Below are 22,850 nucleotides of genomic sequence, written 5' to 3'. Positions count from 1 at the left end.
TTTAGCAAATTCTGCAAAGTGTATGTAAACTTATATATGTGTAATCACTAAGGTACGAGAGGTTGTGCTGTATGTATATTAAAGTTTAAAAAAAAAAATGTATCAATGCAACTTTCATAAAGTAAGGCTTCCTTCCGCTGAAAAAAAAGTCCCTGCACGTGAACAGCAACATAAGTTACATAGGCTACATTATTTCGCCAATGGATGGCGGCAAAGATTGTCTTATGAGTAAGTCAGTCAGTAGAGAAGACTTTTATATTGAAAGGATTGAAACTGAATTGTTGTAAGAAGCGAGACGCACCTGACAAATGACTATGTGTCAGGGGCACAGGAGAAAATCCCAACTAGGAACAAGAGTAGTCAAATAGTGAAATTGTGCATTCAAGTCCTCTCGTAAATATCGTCACCTATTTATGAGTTGAACGCCTCCACAATGTCGTAAATAGAGTGGGAAGCTCGGGATTTTCTTTAAGCCCCGATCTTTACGAGTTGGGCGCGTGTCAGTGAAAAACATGCGGAATACCACAATACGATGTCCTTTATAGGCATAGGCTACTGTCTATGGATATTGTAAGGCTTTTCTATTTACAGCGAAGTAATCTAATTGCCTGCACAGAATATGATGGCATTATAGCCTAAAACAATATAATAGGTCGGCCTACCTAATGGTAAAGTTGCAGTGGCTTCATAAAACATAAAAAAGCAAAGCACACCTGATGCACATTTCTCTGATCTTCATTTTCTAGAACTAGATTTTAAGCACCTTGCTGTAGCCTATTTTTGTGTAATTAATTAAGATAATGTAGTACTACACCACCATCTTATTCCGACCAAAAGGCCGTTCGCTCATGTAACTTACCCGCAGAGAACAACATCATCTCGGCAGTCTTTCGGGAATTTGCCGCTGGCTCTTATGTAGATATGATATGGTTAAATATGAGATGCAATATGATATTTGGGTGGGGTGGGCAATCTTTGGTCTAATTAATCTATTACTATAGCAAATCGATTTTGGTTAAGGGGAAAATTAATTTGCATAGCTTTAGGCTACATTTCTGTAGAGTGCTGCTTGTACACTGTAAAAAATGTGGCTGCGATTAGTTAAAATTTGTTGAGATAACTTAAATATCCAACTTAACCAAACTAAACTAAAGTTAACTAAACTTAATATTTTAAGTCAAGCTTGAACACATACTTTTTAAAGTTGAAACAATGTTGGATTCTAAGTTGTGCTAAATAATCGCAGCAATTTTTTTTACAGTGTAGGTAGCCTACGTTTGACTGAATTGTTTGCATGTGTTTAAATCCTATTATTATCTTTTATAATGACTATTGTTGTTAATTTAAATATTGTTGTTCAATAAATATTATTTTAAATATATAATATGTATATGCCGTATTGAGAATGAATGGATCGTGATATGGAAAGTTAGCTACATTATTTGCGCCATTAGATGGCGGCAAAGACTGTGTTTATGAGTGAGTCAGAACAAGGATGTTGTTTTAGCGCTGTCATGGGAAGGACAAAGACGAACAAATCGCTTTCCTCAGCAGACATTTAAACTGATTTTTTGGGATGGACATCGACCTGAAGAATGAATGCTATATCAGATGCAGTTAATATGAAAATGTTTTAATATAGTTTTAGTTAACAATAATGATAACCCTGCTTTAAATAGCCTAGGCTACTAGTTTACTATTCTGAATTCAGCTTCTGTAAATGTGAATGTTCATTTTATAGGTGAATGTTGTCAATATATTTAGGTGTGCAGTGCAGTGAGTGCACTATAATTCTACAAGGTCTTTATTGATTATTCAAATTACCTATTTTATTCCCTTTTTCTTCAAGGTTCTCAGATGCTGCAAAGCTTTTTTCATAATAAATGTGAAAGTAGGAAGATGAGTGAATAAGTGTCATTAGGCCTACTAATTAAAAATCAAGGAATACTACAGTTCTTTTGTTTATGGTCTAGGTGGCGCAATGTCAGTTATTACTGTCAATGTTTTAACCAGCATTTACGGCCTGACCCTGTGCCTAAAAAATATCCATCAAAAACAAATAGTTAGATAGGAAACTTAGTGTTTTACCTCCCTCAGGTTATTTTTTATTTTATTTTTTTACTGTAAATATGCATACATTCACTATAAATGTAATATTGGTAAACACAAACCTAAAACAACAAAGGTTTAATCTTCTTAAATATAATTAGCAAAGTATCAAAAAGTTGATAAGTTCATTGTATTTCTGAAAATGCTGCTGAAGATGTTTCATGGGGTAGGTTTTATTTTTTGTAAGTAGGGCTACTAACTCTAATGCACTAATCCAGGGGTCTTATAGATGCAGGAAACCCCACCTAGACTCTGTCAGCACAGTCAGGGACCCACCAAATAAAATGCTAGATCTTCTCAATAACAGTTTTTAATAACTCAGGACTATTAACATCACTGCATTATATGTTGCTTAACAATTCTAGCAGCAATTATTAAGCAATAATTACTTTTAACAGATCATTAGTTCAGTGGTTCTGCCAGGGGTCCTCAGCAAATTTCCAAGGGGCCTCAAGATCACTAAAATGCTGTAAAATGCTGAAAAGTCATATAAATAATAAAATCATAAAACGCCATGGACAATAATCAATATACATTTTGTACGTTACATAGTTATACCAAACGCTAAAATAATTTACCGAGTAGAAATGGTTAATAAAACATTTTTAAACAGCCAAAAAGGCTGATAACCATGCTAATGCATAGTTATGAAGTTAAATGCAACGAGAATGCAAGAAAATATATTTTTATATACCACTATATCATGGGGCCCCTGGAGAAAAATCATCCACGAAAATATAGGTTACTCACTCTATTGCATGTATGTGGGGGTGAGACCAGCGCTCTGCAAGGAACGAAACAATGTACCGACACCGTGCGCGCACGGCACGTGACCGCTCTGACAGGGAGAAGCACTGCGTACATCCTCACATTCATATCTTTCCGCCCTTCAACATGAATGTCGCTTTTTCACCATCGCGTTTTAGAAATCATCTAATTTCCCTTCCACACAACGTGTTGTACATGTTTAATTTTTTTCTTGGATGATATTTTTTAAAATGACAGTTCGGGTCGCCTTTTTAAAACACTAAACGGCACGCGTCCGCGCACTATTTCTGCTCGTGGCGGTAAGATATGTTTTTTTCTCTCTGGGTAAACGTGCCGGATCTACGTTCTTTTTTCCTCCGTGGGAAGCCATGATGGCAGTTTGAGAGCGGAGCTGCGGAGCGCCCTGAGGAGAGATGAGTCCCACCGATAAACCGCACATATTCACGCTTCTCCAACGGCTACCGTCGCATATCTAACACACACTTCAGGTGGAGACTGTCAGTGGTAATTTTTCACGGAACCAACTTGGCCATCCAGCGACGACGATGATCATTCGTTAGGAGGGTTTTGGGGAGGGGGGGTTTAGCTGTGGTGGCTAGCGGGCGATGCTAGTCGGGAAAGGCTCGCCTGTGTGTTTTCTTCTTCGCGCGGAGATGGAGAGGATTCGCTCCTCTCTCTGGACCTGATCACGGCGCGAGCGCCGGACACACAGACTTCTGATTTATTGTTGTTGTTATTATATCGGATGCGTTCCGGCTTGACCGGGCCGCGGGATCGGAGGACCTTTTCAGCAGCTCGGAGGACTGAGCGATCGGGACCGGGAGAGTCGGGCCTGCTGCGCCGGATCGGATAGAGGCCCGCCTGCGAGAAGCTCTAATCCGGCCCGCTGCGCGAGACCCACCGAGACAGCCTGCGCGAGACCCACCGAGACAGCCTGCGCGAGACCCACCGAGACAGCCTGCGCGAGACCCACCGAGACAGCCTGCGCGAGACCCACCGAGACAGCCTGCGCGAGACCCACCGAGACAGCCTGCGCGAGACCCACCGAGACAGCCTGCGCGAGACCCACCGAGACAGCCTGCGCGAGACCCACCGAAGACAGCCTGCGCGAGACCCACCGAGACAGCCTGCGCGCACATATACACACTCAAGGGTGAGAGAGGCACAGAACCATCCCAAACAAACATAACCCCCTTTCTAACAATAAAACGGAATAAAACTGAAGTGTTTTGAACTGCTGTCATGGCAATGACTGCTAAAATTAAATTAATAGTCAGTCGGAATAAGAGGAGGTACCAGGAGGATGGGTTCGATTTGGATCTAACATGTATCCTTACTCACATTTACTGTCTAAACTACTTTTTGTATTATTGTTCTTTACGTTTTGTGTTGTGTGTGTTTATGTCGTCTTGTAAACGTCCAGTTTTAGTGAGAATGATGGGTATGCTTTCTCAATATGGCTTCCTTTTTTAACGTCTTTTTATATCTTAGGCAAGTCCTTTTAAAAATGCTTGGTCATAACGCTCTTGCTGTTTTAACCATGAAATATTGTTTTAACCTCTCCTGTAGGATACCCACAGTCAGATCTCAGGTTTGACAGCTACATGGCTGTAATGGCACAGTCTCTTTCCAGACCGCCAATATTACATACATTATAGGATTCTCTATTATTTCGTTTTATAGCAGTGTGTTTTGCAGTTTGACATCTAACGTTATATGTGCTTGGCACAACAATGACAACAGTTTGCTGACGAGATTGCACAAATCAGTGTGTATTGACAAATCTGTGATTTCTTCTACTGGCTAATGACAGTACTATTGATCATGTAAAGACATGAGAGGTCTATTCAGTGAGCATAATGCAGTGTGGAGTGTGTTCTAACCTTGCTATTTTTAGCTATCTTTGAATCAATTGATTTCGAAACTCTTGTGGAGAGAAGTTTGGTTTCCTGGGACACCCTGTGACTCCGTGGAAGGTCCGACTTGGTCCATTTTACAAGAAAGTGTCAATCATCTTTAGCCTGTCAAAGAGGTAATTACTTGATCATATGTTAAGGTCAGCATGTAATGCTTCGTCATCCAGTTCAAATGCCCTGGCCAATGATAAACGACAGTCATGATTCTGATGTCTGAAACATTTTGTTTATTGTATCTATAATAGTGGCATTATATTTCTTGACCCATGTCTAGAAAGCACATTAGCCAATGGTGGATGTATATCAATGAGATGTTTATTCAATGTACTAACTTTACATAAAATTCATTAACTTTGCAAACAAATGTATTATCAATTGACAAAGCTGTCAGTTAAATTAGGAACTGATAAAACACAAGTCACTGAATTTCCAGATACCTGCTGATTCATCAGCTTGGTCTATAATATATAATCCACAACAAAATGGAAGTAATATTTTATTTTCCAATAAATAAAAACAGAAGGTGGAAATTCCCTTTTGGTTGTGAACTCATGACTGTTAAAGGAATTATGATAGATCTCCATTTGCTTTTAGCATTTAGAGACCTCTTCCTCATTTTCATCTGGCTGATATCAGGCGGCCTTTTGTTTTAACTTTGGCCCCTGTTGGTGCAGGAGAATTAAGGTAAAGTGTGAGTTCTCCCTGACTTTCACGATCTGCAGAGAAAAGCAGATGTGATTGTTCTTGTGCAGTTTTTGCACCAGCAAGCGGTTGGAGTTTACAGCCGCTGAGCCTAGTAGATTTGAGGAAGTGTGGCAGACTGGCAGGTCAGGTGTTTGACAGTAAATGGCCTGCTGTCGTTTTGGAATGGAACTAGATGTTAAGTATAAAGAGTAGCCTATCTATCAGATCCATAAAGGAGGTTGAATCTGTTTTTTAAATAATCAAGAACTCCAGCTTGTCATTATTAAACTCAGTGATGTTCTTGGTTGTCCAGCATTTCCTCTTCATTGCTGCAGTAAATCTCACCTCTGATTCTGGAAAGCTACACCACTGGAGTACTGAGCATGCTGGGAAAGGTCAAATGTCATACAAGCTGTCTGAGCTGCAGAGTTTAACGCTTTAGTCTGCTCATCAGAGACATTAAATGAGTGTATTCTCTGTTGCTGTTTTAAACATTTGTGTTTTGAAAAACACAGCCTCACTTCATTTGTTTGTGCTTGATTTCTGAGATTTTTTTTTAAAGTCTATGTGTGTGTGGTTGAAGTGTCATGCCAGTTATTGCACGCTACTTTGTTCAGAAGGGGTGGAGGGTGTTTTAGCATTCTGGGTGGAAATGGTTTACATGTCAAAACCACTAGCTCTAGCAGTGTGCCTTGTGTACTTGGCTGACATTGAGATATTGCTTAGCAGCTGATGAGGGAGAGGGATGCAATGCAGATGCCTTGTTCTTCTGCCTGTGGTAATACTTACACATGAGGAACATGCCTGGCTTGATAGAGGTTTCATCCACATTGATGTTCCATCTTTTCTTTTCATAAGATGTGCATTTGTCATAAAAGTGCAATTGCCAAAATGCATGCCCCTGACTAATGACCCTGACCTGATTAATGAAGATTGTGTAGATTTCATGTGTGTGTGTATTGCGTTGGTTGATATTGGATGTTTGTTTGTTTTGCATTTTAAATGATTGATGGTATAAATGAAATACATTTTTAGTATCAGCTATTGATCCGTTATCGTCCATAACAGTAAAATAATAATCGGCTAATCATTACATCCTGTGAGCCCTGATCATTTTGCTCAGTGACATTTTTCAGAAGTGCTGTCAAGGCATGTGAAACATGGGCATCTGCTGTAGTTACCATTTACACAGAATCCGGTTTGCAAGAAGTTTGATTTTTGTTTTGTTTTGTTTTTTCACTCAGAGGGGCTCAAATTGGGTCACAACTTTGCTTTGAGAGTCCTTGAAAATGCTTTGCTCACTACCTGCCTTATTCTGAAGTCCGATTACCTTAAAAACATGACATTTTCCCCTTCCACGTACAATACAGTGCAAATTCATCCGCCTTTCTATTTATTTTTTCCAGTCTATTGTGGTTGGTCCAGTCTGTATGGGTTCTGAACACCAGCTATTTTAGTGCTTTAGATTTATTTAACATAAGTTATCATAAATGAGTCGCCGACCATTTTAAAGGAATTGGGCTAAAAATAAGCATGACTCATCCAATTATAAAGCTTCTGGCTTTTTATTCTGACAGTGTACGACAGGAAACGAGCAGAACAGAGACTTCTTTCCCTCTCTCTCCACCGTGTTGTGGTTGAGGTGTGAACCTCCCCCAGAGTCTGCACACATCATGGGAGCGAGAGCATACAGTTAGAGATGCCTGCAGATGCACTGTGAGCAAGGGAAGTGTGAGAAGCGAAAGAATGGACATGAACTAAGCTTTGTAAGGAGACTGCATTGTCTTTCCGTGTCAAAAAATAGCTGCATGATTAAGTATCGAAGTTGCATTTGAGCCTTGGTGACCTTTGACCTGGTTTGTGTAGGTCAGGATTGTGAAACTGTTTGACCTGCTTTGCGTAGGTGGAAAGTGCAGACACTCCTGTGCCTACGGTCTGTCGCTTTGCTAAAAGGTCAACTGCTAATGATGATGGTGAGAGTGTGACATTTACATTTTACAGACAGCTGAGCTTTTGTATCACAGGTTTTGCCTTTGTTTTCTCCTTAAGTTTGGTAAGGTACAGGGTTGGCCATGGGAACAATTGACCGACTGCATGATTACAGCAATTTTACCAGACACGGAGTGACACACTCTGGGGAATCTCTGTACAAATAAGCCACATTGTTGCTTGTTTATATTGCTGCATATATGTATTGACTGACATTTTGAATGTTCATGTTGTTTTGCTTGTGGTCACTTGTGGATGAATTATTCTTTGTGAACTTTAGACTTGTGAAGTGGTGTGCAGTCCGCATATTTCCTCATTTTTCTTAACAAGCATATCAGATATTTATCCAAACATTATTGCCATGGGCTTTCCTGCCGAAAGGTTAGAGGGAGTCTATAGGAACAACATAGATGACGTGGTCCGGTAAGTTGGAGTTACCTAAAAAGCTTTATCTCTCTCGTCTTATTTCACAAATCAATTATTTTACATTTGACATTGGGGGGAGACATTGACATTTCAGTCTCTTATATGGTGTTGTTTTTCCTTCCAGATTTCTTGATTCGAAACATAAGAACCATTATAAAATCTATAACCTGTAAGTATTTAGTTATATTTGAATAAGTTACAGATAAGTGTTTATTGTAAGAAAATTGGATTCTCAGAGCTGCTCTTATGCTTTTCTTACCAGATGTGCTGAACGACACTACGATGCATCCAAATTCAACTGTAGGGGTGAGTACATCCATTTTTCTATAATACAATGTAAAGTTTTTTTGTTTTTTTTTGTGAAATTTTCCCACAATACCTCTTTTTCTACACCTAAATGAAAGACATATGCACTCTTTCCTATCAGCCGACGTCAAGTGATCGAGTTTTTGATTTTAAGGCTAGAATCCACTACACAACTTTTGCTCAGATTTGCAGTCTGAAGGAGTCATAGTTGTGGAAACTGCAGTCATATTTGATGTGCACAGATTTTTTTAGATTCCAATTATAATACAGAATTTCAGAAAAACATTAGGGGTGGCACATGCTAACGTTTAAACAATTGCTTTGTTCTTAAATCCACAGTAAAACAGCAGTCATCACATATTATATGAAGTGATTTTAGTGTCCACTGCAGTTGAGATGGTTTGTTATTAATGGGAAGTCATTAGGCAGCTTTGGCTGCTAGTTATGATAGTTTTGCGGGCTGTGCTGCTCACATGCAGTGACCTGTGACAAGCAAGCCAACACTTGATAGTCTTTTTTTAACCTGAAATATTTAAAAAATATTGTTTTTTGTAATGTATTGAACTTTGTAAGCTATCCTGCTGTTTATTTAAAACACAAAAAGCTACTTTATGTCTATTTTGAAAAATATCGATTTGTTTATTTTAGCGATCCTCATTTTTATAAACCGATATAGGGCTGGACAATAATTCAATATCAATATGTATCGCAATACTTTTTTTTTTCAATAACAGTGATTTGTCATTTTTCAAAACACATTTCCGATATGTCAACATTACAGCATTTGTCACTGGCTACATTTACATGCACCCTAGTAATTCGTTAATAATCAGATTGATGGTTCAATCGGACTGAAAAGCCTTCATGTAAACACCTTAATCGATCCGATTGAGCTCGATCCATTAAATTTTGATTGGATTGAAAGGGGTAGTTTATTCCTTTTCCAATCCGATCGAGAGGACATGCAAACACTAGATCGGATTAATAACTGAAACTGAAAGGACTGCGCATGTGCAATGACGTCTAAATGGCGTAATGTGATGTATGACGTGCGGAACAAACTATTCTTCCTGTTGAAAAAAGTGTCATACAAATGAGTGTCCCATCATTCTAAAATTTTCCTTTCACTCAGCGTGTGTGAAGTGGAGCAGGACAACGTCCCACCAGTCCTTGTTCTTTCGGATTCTTATCCACAGGCGCTTGGAGGGGCATTTTTACTGCGTGATAAATATAAGCAGCACGGCACAGTGGTTTATATGTTCATTGTCTCCGAATTATGACCAGAAATTGATAAATATTAAGTCTGCTGTTTAAAACACCAATGTAGGAGAATGGTTATAATGCGCGAAGAGCGAGAAACTCTGTATATTTGTGCAGTGTGTGCATGTCAAAAAAATCTAACTTGTGACATATAAACATGCACATCAACCCGATCACATTTATGTAAACACTACATTCAGATTCATCAATCGGAATGAATTCAGGGTGTCATTAACACTCAATAATGTCCCTGCCCCAGCAACAAGTGTTTTTGTTGTTGCTCACTCTTTTTTTTCTGGTTTCTGCAGCAACTCCGAGCACTTTTCATATTCTTTATCCTGGCTGAAGCACTTTTGTTTCAATGAATGTTACAAAAGTAACTTTCAAGGACTATAAAGGTGATTCTAAAACCTTAAATCTTTTTGTCTTCAGTGGCACAATATCCCTTCGAGGACCACAACCCGCCACAGTTGGAGTTAATCAAGCCCTTCTGCGAGGATCTCGACCAGTGGCTGTCCGAGGACGAGAATCACGTGGCGGCCATCCACTGCAAGGCAGGCAAAGGTCGCACAGGGGTCATGATATGCGCCTACCTGTTGCATCGCAGAAAGTTCTCAGAGGCACAAGAGGCACTGGACTTTTATGGGGAAGTCAGGACCAGGGATAAAAAGGTACTTCTGCATTCTATTTTCAATCTGGAGCTGCTGTTGCATCGGCGATGAGTTCTCACAGCTAGATTGCATTTCCGAGTTTTAACTGTTGTTAAATTCTAAATGTCTCTGAGCCTTTTCATCTTTTTCTTTTTCAGGGGGTGACCATTCCCAGTCAGCGCAGGTATGTGTATTACTACAGCTACCTGCTGAAGAACAAGCTGGACTATAAACCCGTTGCTCTCCTCTTCCATAAAATGGTTTTCCAGACTCTACCCATGTTCAGTGGTGGCACTTGCAGTAAGTGTTACTCCCCTTTAACCTTTCTTGAACACGAAAAATCTTGCAATGAAGCTTTTTTCATTTTCTGAGATGTTTTGAAAGTGTTCGATGTAACTGACATGGTTATGCTGTCATGTGGGGTTGTGGTCACACTCACAAGGAGCTACTGTTGTGTTTGTCATTTTAACCCTGTACCACATCTTTTGGTTCTGTCTTTAACACTCTAACACTCATGGGTACATTTTCTTTCTCTGTTCCTGTTTTCTTTTCTTTAAAAAATTTCCACTGAGAACTCTGTTTCGACATATCGGCTCCTGCCGCCCACCACAGTCTCACATATAATGACATCACACATTGTGCCCTCTGTCCTCCCCTCCCCCCCATTCGTACATAGTGTGCTAGTCCATGTTTTGTTCACGTTCGTGGACTTGTGCGCCACAGCCAACCCGAACTGCACCCTACATCACTGCCATTTTTGGGAAGTTCTTCATGTTTTGAAATTGAAACTAAAAGTGCAGAGTCTCAGAACTCCCATGATTCAGAGGTAGATTCCAGAGTTCCGTGTGTGTGTGTGTGTGTGTGTGTGTAGAGGTTGCTGTCATGCCAAGGCCAGTGCGGTGTAGTCGAGCTCTTGGTCAGGCTGATGGTGGTGTTGTTTAACTTCCTTCTCTCTCTCTAAGGGGACAATACTGTTAAAAACAGGAGTGAGGTGAATCCCCAGGGCTTCAAGAAAGGCAGCTGGCACTGGGGTAAAATGGCATTACTTTACTACTACTGTTAAGAGAAGCATCTTTAAATGTCAGACAGGCCCTGCCCTGTGCAGCATTCAGTACAGTTCAGTACAGCTTTTGTTGCTCTAGTTTCTTCCAGGCAGGAGCCTAGAAACATGAAGTAGTGAGAAGTCCTAAATATTTCATCTTCTCTAAAAACCCTTAGAGATGTATTTTTTTCATCAAGAACAAAAAGCAATAGCAATTTAACTATAATGATATAATTATAAATGAATCAAATTAGGTAACAAAATACATTTGTTGTGCATTAGGTGGGTGGTATGACCTAAATTTCATATCATGGTACGAGTAATTTTATTTAGCAGTAAACTGTTAAGTAGCTACTACTGGTGAATTAAATGCTTTAAAAGAATCAAATGTATTATAGTACTAAAACGTTTTAAATGTATTAATATATTTAATATTATTATGACTTTTAATAATATTATGATTTTCACAGTGTTATACATTACTTCTAGTTAGATATATTATAAACTGTAACTTCTGGACTTATTTATATGCATTTATAATTTATATGCACCCCTTGATAAGTTGAGAAACATCCTTTTTGCATGTAAATAACTAAGTAGTTCTGTCAACGGATATATACACACTACTGAAAAAAGTCTCATGTTGATTTGTTTGACTGCATTTATTTAATCAGAAATAGTTAAAACACTAATATTGTGAAACATTATTCAGCGATGTGAATAATTTCATCCATATTAATACGGATTTCTGTATTTTCCGACCTGAAAAGTATGACCCACTTAGACACATAGCTGAGCGTCTAGCGCGGTCATTGGCTGTGCTGCGGCAACTGCACGATCCAATCAGGCGCGTTAGAGCCCGCCAGAATGGTCCATAGAAATCAGGTTAAATCGATTGAAGCGATCCCCCGATCAGAAATGTCAAGAGGGGTTGTGTCGCCCAGATTTGCTTCCCCCGCTCTAAATTTTCCCTAGACATACGTTCTTCTCCCACACAAAAACAGAATTTTATTCCAAAAATGTAAAAATCCGCGAAATTCCGTATTAACACTAGATTCCGCATTAATTTGCCAGAAATATAGGGCCCTACGTGTAGGCTATACTATATATTATGTGCAAAAAATTACATTCTAACATTGTAACAACATTACAATCTAAAAACAAAAATAATGCTTTTAAAAGCAGAAGTTAAATTGAATAAACTAAAAATTTAAATAAATTAAAACAAAAGCACTGACTAAACATAAACTGGTAAGAGGATCACACATTCACTCAGTAATTAGCATATATTTAATTACCCCATTACAATAGCCACAGTTATAAAAATACACTTACTTGTAGGTTTAAAATTCTACATGGCACATTTAATATCAAACAACAAATATTTTAGCAAAATGTATATTTCAGTCAGAATTATTGTGCTCCGGTGCTCGTCCGCTGAAGTCTGTGAAGTTTAGTGGAGACTCGCTTACATAAGGCTCGTCCACTCCTGACAGCAAAATAGATATATTTGCATGACTTTCTAACATTTACAGATAGAGAAAATACTTGTGAAATGAAAGTTATGCACTGAGGAAAACACCACATCTCAAACGCATTAAACAGCGCAAGTATCTGTCAGAACATCTGATGGGGCAGGCAGTGTTAAACTATATGGGGTAACTAGCCTATATCTTACCAGTAATCATGTTTAGGACGATTTGGATTATGCCCTTTCTACGCAGCAGCTCACTCTGTGTCCTCCGCTATTTTTCAGGTGCGCTCAAGCTACTGTATATCGACATAAACGATATTGCCTCCATATAGTTTATAAAAAAAAAAAAATCAATATAAAATTCAAACTTGATATACTGCAGTGCTCAGTCCTATGTGATACTCTTTTTCTAGAATCTTTGATCAATATAAAGTTCCAAAAAAAAATGGTAACGATCTAGAAGTCTTTACTGCCACTTGATCAATTCTTGCTGAATAAACATATGTAAACTTTTGAATGGTAGTGTGTGTATATAGGAAAACTTCTATGGGCTGACAACGTACTGTCATACCGCACACCTAGTGTACTTATTAAAAGAAGAACCTCCCTTTGTAACATGCTGACTGTGCTGGGTGCATGCAGGGGTTGGGCGGCTGGTTATTCTTGGATACACATTTTCTCCCTTTGCATCAACCCTGTTCCTAATCACTGACATGTCTTTACTGATGATGTCAGAGCTGGGGGTGGAGTTAACACCTTTCTTTCCCCCCCTTTTCCTCAATACAATGTTTTTGCTTACCGTTTTATTCCCACCATTTGATCTCCTCTTTCTCCCTGTCTCCCTCCCTTTTTCACTCTCCCCATCTCTCTGTTCTATCGAACAGACCCTCAGTTCGTCGTGTATCAGTTGAAGGTAAAGATCCATACGTCAAATCCAGCTCACACACGGAGGGAAGAGAAGCACATGATCTTTGAGTTCCCTCAGCCTCTTCCGGTTTGTGGCGACATCAAAGTGGAATTCTTCCACAAACAGAGCAAGATGATGAAGAAGGTGAGATCTTGTGTGAACTTTGACCACCTTTCAAAACCATAATCTCGTTGGTACATCGTTTTACAGGATCTTGACCTCGTTGCCATGGCTGCCGAGAGACGTTGCCTTCTGTTGTTTTGTGGTTTTCCTATTGTTTTACGTCTTTGGTCTCTGCTTCAGTAGCTATGTGTGTTCTAAATGTTTTCTTCTTCAATTTCTCTTTTTTTCCCTCCCAACAGAGCATTACTGTCCTTTGCCTGTTTGCGTTTCTGTGCTCTATAAATGTGTTTATAAGTGCATTTGTTGGAATGTGTATTTGTGTTTGTAAACACTTGCTATTTATGGCCATCCAATGCCCAAATGTAAACCTTTGCTTGTGTGCGTGCGCAGGATAAAATGTTCCATTTCTGGATAAACACGTTCTTCATCCCGGGTCCCGAAGAAGCTGGAGAGAAAGTGGAGAATGGGTCGGTGGTCAACGATGTGGACAGCCTCTCCTCTCAGAGCCAGAGCTCTCCGGCAGAGAGGGAGAGAGAGAAAGAGAGAGGAGTAGCAGCGGGCGGACTTGAAAGAGAAAAGGGAGCAGAAAGGGGAGGAGAGCGAGCGGGTATAGCGGATGGAGATAAAGACTACTTGATTCTGACCTTAACGAAGAATGACTTGGATAAGGCCAATAAGGACAAAGCTAACCGATACTTCTCACCCAACTTCAAGGTGAGGAAACACTATTCAACGCTGGACATTTGCATAATTTCAAACATACTTGGTGGCTACAAGTTGTAAAACTCAAAAAACATGAATCTGAGTCTGTCCGTCCTTATATATATATAATATATAAGTTAATAACTTTCTACTGGCAGCAAAATATGACTTAATTTAGAGACTGGAGACACAATTTCTTAAATATTGAGGCAATATGAGACCGTAGCAATGTGGGGTTTTAAATGTTTAAATCACAATTCAAAATATTAATTTGTTTGACTTAGATAAGTCAATTGTCACTGTAGATTTTTATTGTCACTGTAGATGTACAATGAAACTAGTAACCTCCCCAGATGCCTATAGTGCAACTTTAATGTAAACTTACAGTCATGTTTTATTTATCTTCTTGGGTTTAGGGTGTTGATTACATGACTGGCCAAATATTACTCTTTATCTCACTATCTTATATTTCGTTAAGTGAATCATGGATGACTGCAAAGTATATTTATATACATCCACACCCTACCATTCAAAAGTTTGGGGTCAGTACGATTTTTATTGAGCAAGGACACATTAAATTGATCAAAAGTAACAGTTAAGACATTTAATGCTAGCTTAGAAATCTAGACGCACCCTAGGGGCAGCAAAATTTATTTTGCAGCCAGGGTAGTAGTCTAGCAACTCTGTTTACTTTCGAGCTAGAAAAACCTAAATTGGGTCAGGCCAATCACATCGTGTATAGAGTAGGCGGGACGGGCTTAACATAATGACGACAGAGTTGCGACGGTTCCCTGCCACTTGAAAACAAAGAATGGCGGCTGCTGCTGGCGAACAGCGGTCTTTTGAATCAGCTTTGGCCGCGACTGGAGTTTTTCTTTGAGAAAAGAGCAAAGAATGGCACTTAAGTCATTCTTAAAAAAGGAAGAAGTGTTCAGAGTTTTGCCGGACTGGATCTTTGCAGCTCTGACTGTCACCTTCTTCGTTGCTCTGGTTGGTTTTAGCGCTATCCTATTGCGTGCAGAGGGAATTTGAAAGACAATCGTTTATCCTGCTCCTCGGATTGAGCTATCCCAATGGTGAGTTGCCAGACCTAACGGCTTGATGTAGGTCTGGCTTGCCAGGCTAATTTAATGCTATTTTAATTACATGCTATGTTGAGCATTTATTTTTTATCAAATACTCAAAATTGTATCACACAGACAAAGGGCTCCAGATTGTGCAACTTTTTTTTTTTCCTGCCTGTGAGACAAAATTTTGTTAGTTTGTTAACTGACAAAAGCTGCCATTTCTTTAGCACATGAGAAACATCAAGTGGCAAACAAAACAAAAGTGGAACGAAACCACGCTACTCATTTGAGATGCGTATCGCGGACCGCTTATCAGCTTGGACCAACATTTGCGCAGCATGAGCTCAGAACAGGTATTTGTGGGCCAGTCTTTGATCACGTGACACTGTTACTACACAGCGTTGAATTCGCTGCAGAATAACAACATTGCAGCTAGATCTAGTGGAAAGCATTTAAATTCAGCACAGAATTTACTCTAATAAACCACAGATATCAGATCAAACAGCGCTGACGTGGAAACCAGGAGAAACGTACCATAAACGAACAAGTTATAGAAGGCTTTTCAGTCCACAGATCACCAACATTCACCATGGATTTATTGTAGTAACGCTAACTGCAACATGATATTGTGGCAGAAACAAAACTTCTTCGAATTGCATAGAAAGCAAGTAAAGAGTGCTCCTTTAAAATCACTGAAACTGTCAGTTCAGTAAGATACTATAGAATAACAATGGTACATTTAATAAGAGTAGATTATTAAAATTTGTCCTTTTAAAAACAAGTTAATTTTATCAGCATCTCAACTCGAGCTCAGCTGTTTGTTGAGCAGCAAATCAGCATATTATAATTTCTGAAGGATCATGTGACACTGAAGACTGGAGTAATGATGCTGAAAATTCCATCACTGGAATAAAATAAATTTTAAAATATATTAAAAGTTATTTTTTAAATTGTAAAAAATACTTTACAATATTTTTAATGTTACTGTATTTTTGAATTTTCAATAAATGCACCCTTGATGAGCATATGAGCATTCTTTCAAGAACATCCAAAATTCTCACTGACACAAACTTTTGAATGGTAGTGTACATAAGAAAAAAAATAATTTCTAAATGTATAATTCAACTTATTTTCTTTTTGTGTACTCCAGATGACTCTTATTTATTGTACCCTGTCTTTTGTCTCTCTCTCTCTCTCTCTCTCTCTCTCTCTCTCAGGTGAAGTTGTACTTTACCAAGACAGTGGAGGAGCCCTCAAACTCAGAAGCGAGCACTTCAACTTCTGTCACTCCGGATGTGAGTGATAATGAACCAGATCACTACCGGTATTCAGACACCACTGATTCCGACCCGGAAAACGAACCTTTTGATGAGGAACAGCACGCACAGATTACAAAAGTCTGAACACTTTTTAGCAACTGCACACACACACACACACACACACACACACACACACGCACGCACACAAATACATGCCGGACAAAAACAAGAAAAACCAACCAACACCAGTGAAATAAAAAAAAAGGAGAAAACTTGAAAATAAACTGAAGAGAAAAAGGACCCTTCCTCCCCACCCCTCAACAGCTCGAGGACAGTCGTGTCGGACGCCATTGATCATAACGAAGAAAATATCCTGACCAATATATTGTTTTACTTCATTTTGATTGAGTTTGGTGTGTGGATGACGACACCGTTGCCTGAGGTGGGAGGGAGGGTCCTGTAGCTATTCTGTGTATATAAAATCCCTTTTTTGTGTCAAAGACAATACAAATCTAGGCAATCAGGCGAGGAGAGGGGAGGGGAGAGGAGGAGAGGTAGAGCAGACCAGACATCTCTCCTTCTCCCTGTCTTCACCCAGGCCAGTGCTGCAATCACCCTCTCCCCCTCTCCCTCGCTCTTCCCCTCCTTACTGTGAATGCTTCTCGTGCTGTCCGCAGGCGCTAAGACCTTTGACCCCTTCCTGCGCAGTGTGTGCTGGTGTACGTAGTCCTTCAGGCTGTTGTACAAAGGCTACGACGTGCCAGCATTCCTTTTTCCTAGTCTCACGACCCGTCCCACTCCCCTCCCCACCCCCACTGTGTATAACGATAAATTATGCAGAAAAACACGACATCCCATGTAATTGTCGTTTTTTTTCTTTATTTTTTTTTCTTTTTTATCCTAAGATAATAAAAAAATATAATACATGAAAGCGCAGGGAACCAGTGTTTGCAATAATGTTAACACAACATTTAAAGGATAAATTGGTGTGCATGTCATTGGAGTCAGTGTCCATGTTTAATAAATGCTATATGATGTGTTTTTATTAAAACAGAAGTGTCAGAACTCTCTTAAACGGTCGTCTGAGATCAATTCACAAAGGTAAATCGGTTTTAAGACCTTAAGCTGTAATTGTTTTTAAAGCACTTTTAGTGAAACACAATATACAAGTACTATGTTTTTTTATCAGTATTTTTAGTACATGCTCATTTCCCATATTTTACATTAGCCGTCCTCTAATGCTCACTTCGATCTTTAAAAAAAAAAAAAAAAACGCTAATCATTTAACAACACTTAAATTTAACCTTCAGCAAATCACAAAATTAATGTCTATTTTCTTCATACTGTACATTATAATGTGGTCATGCCTACATTCACTTGCATTTAAAATGAGTTTAATTTTCAATTATTACAAAATGGTTCACTACAGTTCAAAAGTTTGGAGTCTGTAAGACTTTTATTGTTTTTGAAAAGTCCTATGCTCGCCAAGGCTGCATTTATTTGATCAAAAATACAGTAAAACTGTATTTAAAATGTAATTTCTTCCTGTGATGCAAAGCTGTTTTGTTTTTTTAGCATCATTACTCCAGTCTTCAGTGTCATATGATCCTTTAGAAATCTCTGGTGCTTAAGAAGCATTTTCTTATTGTATTCTTATTATCTTCAGTTAAAAACAATTGTTGCTTAATATTTTTGTGGAAACTGTGATACATTTTATAAGGAGTCTTTGATGAATAGAACGTTTTTAAAAAACAGCATTCATTTGAAAAATATATATTTTTTGTAACTATATAACTGTCTACTGTCAATTTAATGCATCCTTGCTAAATAAGATCCCAAACTTTTGAACAGTGTATTTTCTTTCTCTTTTTCTTTGAACACATGTTTTTGTAATTTTATGAGTTTTTCTAGGTTCACATTTTTGAAAGTGTTTGTCCTTGGTGGATGCTCATTCCCTCTGTAATCTTGCTCTTAACCCTGTAAGGCCCACTGTTGTAATATTATAACATAAATTTTAGCAGAGACCACATTTACACATCTGATATCCTATTGTTCAGCCTTACTATTGGATGGAATATTTTGTGAATAGGCCTGTTCACGTAGCCTTGAACTCACACAACCTACGAAATTGTCTTAACACCTCATCTTGTTTTACTGGACTGAATAAATCAACATTCAAGTAAGTAAAATGCCCAAAATATTTCTTATTTGATTAGTAATATGTCTAGATCATGCAGATATTAAGCTACTGTTGAATGCTTTAATCATGTTAGATTTTGAGCTTGTAATGTCAATGTTGTAATTTTTAAAACATGGGCGAAGGGGGGTTGCAAAATTTGCCTGTGCACCTTGCACATTACATGGATGAATTTTACTTCTCACCTGTTCCATGTGGAATAAATACTAATAGAAACATAATGTTTTTGATCATTCACAAGTTTTAAATGTCGTCTTTGTTACAATTTTGATTTTTAATCAATTTTATTATTAAATAAGTTCAAGTTGAATCAAGGAATAAAATATTTATTTGAGAATTTGAAAGTATTTGTGTAGCAATATTTGAAACTATCTGTATCTTATCATTTATAAGATATACTTAACTGGTCCTATTTTCTTTTCTGGGCTTTGCTTGTTTGCGTGAGGGACAGGTGATAATGTTCAGGAATGTGGGGGCTATAAATGCTGTAAGCATAAGTAGAGGGCACAGTAAGCTAGCCAGACAGTATTGTGTGAATTCTTTCAAATGTGTATGATTGGGATATGGAAAATAACCAGTGTTTTTTTTTTTTTTCAGAATGCCACCAACCAGGAAAGTCCATATTATATACAAAGTGTATGATGTCATTGATGCCATCCAAAATGGGTGCAGTGATTTTGAAATGGATTCTGATACAAGTGATGAAGAGGAATGCAGAGATGCCTGTGAACCGGGAAAAAAAGAACCCAGTGACCACCCATCAAATGATCAAAATCAAGTCATTCAAGAACACAGACCATGCCCCGTGACAGGTATCGCTGGCTGAAAAAGGATTTGATCAGTCCTTACTAGGGATGTCATGATACCAAAAATCTAGTAGTCGGCACTGATGCCACCAAAAGTACATGATACTCAAGAAATTAGTTATCTTGCCGAAATGTTTGCTCACTCAATGTATTTGTTTTTATGAGGTAATTTGTTGCAATTGTCAGTAAATGAGAATGAATAAACACATTAGAAGCAGAAGCATAATTTAAATACAATAGAATGAAGATACTAATTAAACAATGCTGTATATTGTCTAACAGTAGTAATAAGTAAAGATACAGAAATTGAATAATCAAAAATAAAATAACTTAAGTTAAACTATAAGTTAAATGTAGATAAATCCTTTATTAAAGCTTTTCTTTTGATTGATTATCATTAATAATACAGACAGCCAATAGTAGACAGTAGCAGGTTGGCTGGTGTCACTAAGACCTAATGGTGACTGACAATATGCTGTTCACACATAACCCACGTGAATATTTGCCAAGACAGGCCTTTTGACATAACTGTGTGTATTTGAACATTTGTGTAATAAGCTGCTAAAATCGACTGTTCGATTTGGTAGCGCGTTCTAACGCTCAGAAAGCGTGCGAGTACTTTATAGTTTAAAATCGCTTGAATTTATAAATTGTCATGATATAAAACGGTGTGCGCTAAAGTGCAGTTCGCTTGCAAAACAAAATCAGTGTGGAATCAGTTTTTTTCTATATTTGGGTCTTTGAGGGTTAAACTTTCTATATTGTGAATAGAGAGTGTGTTTCTCTACTATAATGCAGTGCATTATACACTTTTGTAATTGGGGTCTTCTATCGGTTTCCAGGTTGATGAGGATATTTTTAGCTTGACATAAATGATGCAAATCCCTGTGATGGGTTTAGGCACAGCACTTTAGTGCTCTGAAGCAGATGTTGGTTCAGGCAGCTATTTGGGGCTTAGTGCTTGATATAAGCAGTGAAAATTGACTCATGATTATGATTATAAAAGAATCTTGATAGTTACTGTGGGAATCAGTAATCTGACTAGTCTATCCTGTATATAATTGTCCAGCCGTAATGCTGTCTCTGCATATCTGTAGCTTTCTGCAGTCATTAGATTAGAGCATGTAGACATGGAGGGAAATATAAATCTCATAACAAAGAGAAAAGGACACGGATATATAATCCACCCCTCTTCTCGTCGCCCTGTCTTCCTCCTTCCTTTTAATTCTCCTCTTGGTCGGTTTTATTCCCCTTTGTCCGTTCGCTCGATGCTGTCGTTTATCTTTTTCTGGTGTTGATGAAAACATCAAACTAGACTCACACCCGCTAATGATGGTGATGGGAACTGTTCCACTACACCGTAATTGGTTGCCCTTTGGGGAGTCATAGAAATGAACCCTGAATGACCAATGAGGGGCTTGTCCTCTGTCGGCAAGCACGGTTTCTTTCATCAGGAAGAAGTTCAGTCACCAAGAACGGCTACGCCTCCAGTTTACATCTTAGAACTTGCCGCTGATGCAATGCCATGACAATATGGCAACCGCTGTATCCTCCTATGCATATTTTTAAGGGATTTTAAGAGCAGCTTTATACAGCACTGTGAATTGATTAGTTTGGAAATTCTCTTTGCATTGACTCGAGCTTCATCTAATTGCAGCATCTTCATCTTCACTGTGGGACAGTATGAAACTAATCTAGCAAAAACTTGCTGTCAGAGCACAGCTGTGCTATGTTTGGATTAGGCCCAGAATAAAACAGGAAGTGGGGATTAACTGGCCTGGGTGGCAAGTTCTGCATTTATTTAAGAGCTAACCAGCTCTGAGAGAAGTAGTTGCGCTGTACTTTTATTTTATTTTTAGAAAATATAGCTCTGGTCATAGATAAAATCAGAAAGTGTAGGCTTGTTTAAGAATTAACCTAATGGCCTCAATTTAGACCTTAAAGGAATATTCTGGGTTTAATAAATCTAGCCCAATCAACAGCACCTGTGGCGTAATGTTATTACCAAACAAAAAGTCCCGCAAAAATCAAGGTTACAGTGAGGCACTTTAAATGGAAGAGTGAAGGGGTCAGTGTTTAGAGGATTCAAAAGCAGAAATGTGATGCTTATTTTATAGAAGCACTTAATTTGATTGTTAAAACTTATGTATTTTTTAGCTAAATGTGACACCTAGAATGGCATTTTTACGGCCATTTTCGGTGTCAAATTGACAGGGCAACATAATTGTACAGTTGGATATAACTACCAAGAAAAGGCTAAATAAGCCATTTTTTATTATTATTTCAAAGTCAGCATGAATGGAAATTCACCCTGTCTTTTAAATGCATCTAAATGATCTTATTGTGAGCTATTTATATACGTTTATTTTTTTTAATTGAGCTTGTAATTTTTTATCAAAGTCTTCCAGTAAAAACACCAGACGTCTCCAATCATTTAGTCCACTTAAACCCCACCCCTCCACAATTGACTGCAAGCTCACATTCATTTTTGAGTGCAACACCAATATCTCATCATTTCAACAATTGATGGGGAGAACAGTCACTGCCCTACTTTCTTTTCTTTTTCCATAGTCCGTTACACATTTGCATGTACGCACAATACTACAGAACTTTTATTTTCTGTATTTTTGTTTCATCATGACTTAACTCTCATTGTTCACATCTTGTGGCTATACTGTTGAAACAGTATAATATTTTTAACATTTACCGATTGGCCTGATTCACTTTTATTTTATTTTATGAAAGTAGGGACAAGTAATCAATTACGCCACAAGTGCGTTTGATTGAGCTTAACTCTGTTGAGCCAGGAATAATCCTTTAAGGTCTGTCAAGCTCAAACATTATGGTTGTGTTTGTGGACAGCACACTAGCTCCAGTTAATAAACAATAAATAAACACTGCCTCTTCAGGTTTCTACGATTAAATCAAAAAGTTTACCTGAAAATGTCTATAAACCATATAAATGTAGACACTAAACTGACATTCCTTTAAGTCTCTGAAGGAAAATCTTTACTTGGAGAAGAGCTGTGGCAGTATATATATGTATAGATGTTTGTATTCAGAGTGTGTTCGCTCTTTCATTTTAAAGAGCGCTTGATTAGACAGAATCCGAAAGGGAAAGGATTAGAGGATTATGGCGTGTTTTCCCTAGAGACGATCGGCCAC

The 22,850-nt window shown here is 38.3% G+C and overlaps 1 protein-coding gene across 2 annotated transcripts; it reads left to right on the top strand.

The window, feature by feature from the left end:
- The first annotated feature begins 2,875 nt into the window (after positions 1-2,875).
- ptena (phosphatase and tensin homolog A) lies at positions 2,876-17,938 on the top strand. Of its 2 annotated transcripts, XM_079632063.1 has the most exons (10): positions 2,876-4,204; positions 7,805-7,889; positions 8,017-8,061; positions 8,155-8,198; positions 9,891-10,129; positions 10,267-10,408; positions 11,071-11,139; positions 13,509-13,675; positions 14,045-14,368; positions 16,641-17,938. In XM_079632063.1, the coding sequence occupies exons 1-10, from the start codon at positions 4,120-4,122 to the stop codon at positions 16,824-16,826; spliced, it is 1,386 nt and encodes a 461-aa protein (XP_079488189.1). In that variant the 5' UTR covers positions 2,876-4,119; the 3' UTR covers positions 16,827-17,938. The 2 variants fall into 2 exon arrangements, with proteins under 2 accessions (XP_079488189.1, XP_079488190.1); XM_079632064.1 differs by lacking the exon at positions 11,071-11,139 and having other exon boundaries at positions 3,208-4,204.
- The last annotated feature ends 4,912 nt before the right edge of the window (positions 17,939-22,850 follow it).

This window comes from Phoxinus phoxinus, assembly GCF_949152265.1.
Source record: "Phoxinus phoxinus genome assembly, chromosome: 13".
NCBI classification, from domain to species: Eukaryota; Metazoa; Chordata; class Actinopteri; order Cypriniformes; family Leuciscidae; genus Phoxinus; species Phoxinus phoxinus.
This window is presented reverse-complemented; position numbering and strand designations above follow the sequence as displayed.